Source organism: Arachis hypogaea, chromosome 1 (genome assembly GCF_003086295.3).
Source record: "Arachis hypogaea cultivar Tifrunner chromosome 1, arahy.Tifrunner.gnm2.J5K5, whole genome shotgun sequence".
In the NCBI taxonomy this organism is placed as follows: Eukaryota; Viridiplantae; Streptophyta; class Magnoliopsida; order Fabales; family Fabaceae; genus Arachis; species Arachis hypogaea.
This window is the reverse complement of record NC_092036.1, coordinates 80,538,439-80,542,249: the sequence shown is the minus strand read 5'-3', so window position 1 is coordinate 80,542,249 and position 3,811 is coordinate 80,538,439. Positions and strand designations below refer to the sequence as shown.

General features: G+C 39.5%; 1 protein-coding gene across 2 annotated transcripts; it reads right to left on the bottom strand.

The window, feature by feature from the left end:
• LOC112695346 (ABC transporter F family member 4) lies at positions 1–3,564 on the bottom strand. 2 transcript variants are annotated; one of them, XM_025747662.3, is made up of 2 exons: positions 3,406–3,564; positions 1–2,450 (listed from the first exon to the last, which is right to left on the bottom strand). In XM_025747662.3, exon 2 carries the CDS (start codon positions 2,439–2,441, stop codon positions 267–269), a length of 2,175 nt encoding a protein of 724 aa, XP_025603447.1. In that variant the 5' UTR covers positions 2,442–2,450; positions 3,406–3,564; the 3' UTR covers positions 1–266. The 2 variants fall into 2 exon arrangements, with proteins under 2 accessions (XP_025603447.1, XP_025603453.1); XM_025747668.3 differs by having other exon boundaries at positions 3,485–3,542.
• Positions 3,565–3,811: the final 247 nt, after the last annotated feature.

The following is a 3,811-nucleotide window of genomic DNA, read 5'->3' as shown; positions in this document are numbered from 1 at the left end:
TTGCAGATAAAAATTAACTCAACAAATATTATTGAGATTACTTGCTGGATAGAAACACAACAAATAATTGAAACAGCTCGGCAGTTGTAAGTTGTAACAATTGAAACACATGTTCATTTATTGTGATCAAATTATAAACTATGATAAAACAGAAAATTGTGTACCCAGCCAAAAACATTGGTTGCATTTCCAGCAACATAGTATTACACTCAGTTCTCATATATGGGGAAAAATTGTAGCCAAAAGTTGTTCTCAAAAGGAGCAGCTCAATCATCAACTTCAGCTTTGATTTCTTTCATCAACTCGGTTTTGTAATCGTCAAATGTTCCAACCGAAGTCCTGACAGTACCATCCTCAACAACCCAGATTTGACTCCTCTCTTCATCCTCACATACATGCGATATCAATCTCGAGTCATGACTAACAAGAACAACTCCACCAGTGAACTCGTCTAGTGCATCGGCCAATGCATCAATACTTTGCATGTCCAGATGATTAGTGGGTTCATCCAACAATAAAATATGGGGTCTTGACATGGATATTGAGGTGAAGACCACCCTAGCTTTCTGCCCTCCTGATAGTTTGGCAATAGGCGTGAGATGGTTATGACTAGGTAGCCCAAACTTTCCGAGTTTTGCGCGGACAGCCTCTTGCTTGCTAAGTCCCTCCTGATCAGGATGGAGACGAAGAAGATACTGAACGGGGGTTTCGTCCATAGTTAGAAGGTCCACAAAGTGTTGCGAGTATCTTCCTATCCGCAACTTCTGACTCCTCCTAACTTCACCCTCATTTGGAACCAAATCACCAGCCAGAAGGTTCAGTAGTGTAGATTTTCCAGCTCCATTAGGCCCAACAATGGCAACACGAGTTCCCATATCAATGCCAACATCAACATTTGACAGTCTGAAATCCTCACGGTTCGGATAACTGAAGCTCACTTCAATAAGCTGAAGTAGTGGAGGTGTGAGCTCGGTAGGTTCAGGAAAGTGAAACTCGACACTGTAGTCCCTCCACTTCTGTGGAACCTCTGGTGGGGCCTCATCTTCATCAACCTTGCCCTTGCCTTTGCCCTTGGCTTTAGATGCTTCTTTGGCTGCCACAAACTTCGCTCGGTCCTTCACCTTTTCTTGCTGAGCTCGGTTACCACTCCTTTTTGCAGCTTTCAGTTGCTTGTCATAAATCTCATACTTCTTGTTCATCTCTTTACGACGCTGTTCATACCCACTCTCAAAGTCATCAAAGTTTCCACGATAGAAATGGAGTTTCAAGTCATGAAGATGAATAATCTCAGTGCAAACTGTATTGAGGAAATCCCTATCGTGTGAGACAACCACCAAAGTCTTCTTCCAACGGCACAGGTACTCTTCCAACCAGAGAACAGCCCTCAAGTCAAGGTGATTTGTGGGTTCATCAAGCAATAATAAAGTTGGCTGCACAAAAAGTGCTCGAGCTAAAGAAATCCTCATTCTCCATCCACCACTAAATGATTTTGTTGGCCGGCCCTGCATATCCTTCGTGAAACCCAAACCTGCTAAAATCTTTGATGCTTGAGCTTCAGCAGCATCAGAACCCATCAGCTGTAGTTTCTCGTACAGCTCTGCTAGCTTCTCTCCTGCATCATCTTCCTCATCATTATTATCTTTGTCAACACTTCCTTCCAAAGCAGTTGCATTTTGCAAAGAAGCAACTTCTTGTCGAACTTTAACCAGTTCTTCATTAGCTGAAACAACAGCCTCAAGTGCGGTTTTATCATCACCAACTACCTCCTGTTCAACCAGAAGGACATCAATATTCTTAGGTACCGGTATCTTCCTCCAAGCAAGAAGCTTCAATAGTGTGGACTTCCCCTTTCCATTGGGTCCAACCAAACCATACCTCTTCCCATGAGATATCTTCACTGACGCATTCTTCAGAAGTTCTTTACCCCGAGCAGACACCGAGAAATTTTCTATTGTTATATCTTTGACATTAGCATCGGCATCATCATCTCCATTAAGCACTGAAGTCCGACTTCCAATGACCACCGTGAAAGCATCGTGGTCATCCTTAAGAGCTTCCTTCTTTGCCTGCTCAACAGCATGAGCCGCTAAAATATCCTTCTTCTCACGCTTCTTCAGCTCTTTGTCTGTGGTTGATACTTCAAGTGTCTTCAACTCACTCCTCTGATGCCGTTTGGAGGCATTCTCTTCCTCCTCCTCCAAGATAGCTTCATCTTCATCTTCATCAGATGGTGGAAGATCAATACCATCAGTATATGCAGAAGGTTTTGGAGCGGCTTTTGCCTTGGGCTTAGTGGAAGAGGGCTTTTTGGGTTTATCAGGCTTTTCATCCATGCTGGCCAGCATGGCAGATATGGAAATTTTTTCTTTCTTTGGGGCATCTTTGCTACTTGCCTTAGTCTTTGCTGATGGGCCTGCATCATCTGCCTTTTTTCTAACCATTGTTGAAACCTAGCAACACAATCGGAAACCAAAGTGATTTAGTTGAGTAATCACATCTACAGTTTTGTTGTACTCTTCTCATAAAGATAAACATTTCACCTATCCTAGAACAACAGATAACTCACATCCTAGACAACGATATCACAAAATGAATACTTGAGTAGGATAGAATACATATACATATAAATTCTTTAATAAAAAAAAAATATTACTGACAACACAGAACAGTATTACAATATTACATAGAGCTTAGAGAGATACAGCCATCTAAACAAAACATGCGCCTTGCACCAAGTAGACAATTTTACATAAAATGTTCATCAACAGATATATTACAACACCTTTCTCTTATCGGAGGATACTGAGGCACAACATAATTTTCCAACCAATTTCTGTGCTCGATAATACAATAGCCAAAATATGTTCTAAGGGTCCAGTTCATTTAATTCAATTCAATCCAATCTACTCTGCATCTTCTATTACTAAGTTTCTACCTCCACACGAGATCTTAACAGAAAAAAGAACACGTCCTGAACCACAGGAACCAACACTGATAATAACACATGATACGAGCATGAACAGTGATGACCTAACGTTGACTGGTCAAATTATAGAAATAATATTAATCAATTAAGGCCTCCAATCAGGTTTTAAATCTCAAGTTTATAGTTGCTTCATTTCAGAAAGCCTTCATAAACAAATTACTGAATAATTAACAGATACTATGTCATGGATAATTAGAGAAGAAAGTGAAGACGATGCAGCTGGGAAAGAATAGAGAATAGATCACGCAAACAAAAATCTATTATAAAACGGAACAAAAATAAGAAATGGAAGATAAAGTAAGAAGATTTAAAAAAAAAGGGAAAGAAAGAACGAGGGAAAGAAATTAAAATTGATGTTTCTACTATGATTGCAACCATGTGGCGGTGAAGCCTTTTTTTTTATTGTTTTGTTGTCTAACCTGTGGTATTGGTGAATGTGATTGTGAAGTGAAGGAGAAACCGCAGCTGGAAGAGATGCCGGAGTTAGAGAACACGCACCTTCGTCGGAGTGTGAGGGAAACACGCAAAATTACTATGATGAATGTGTTCCGAACTTCCTATATGGTACATGTGTTTATATATATATATATATATATATATATATATATATATATATATATATATATATATATATATATGAGTATTAGGGACCGATAACTTTTGGGATTTGTAGCCATCAAATAGCTATCAATGATAATTTGAATGGTGTGAGATTTCATCTAATAGGTCACTATTCTTTGCTGGTTACATGCTGGCCGAAATTTAATGAAACTGCTGCCCCTAGACTTTTCCATATATATATATATATTTTCCAATCCGACATGC

Coding starts and splice junctions, on each gene's coding strand:
- LOC112695346 (XM_025747662.3), bottom strand. CDS start 2,441: ATGGTTAGAAAAAAGGCAGATGATGCAGGCCCATCAGCAAAGACTAAG.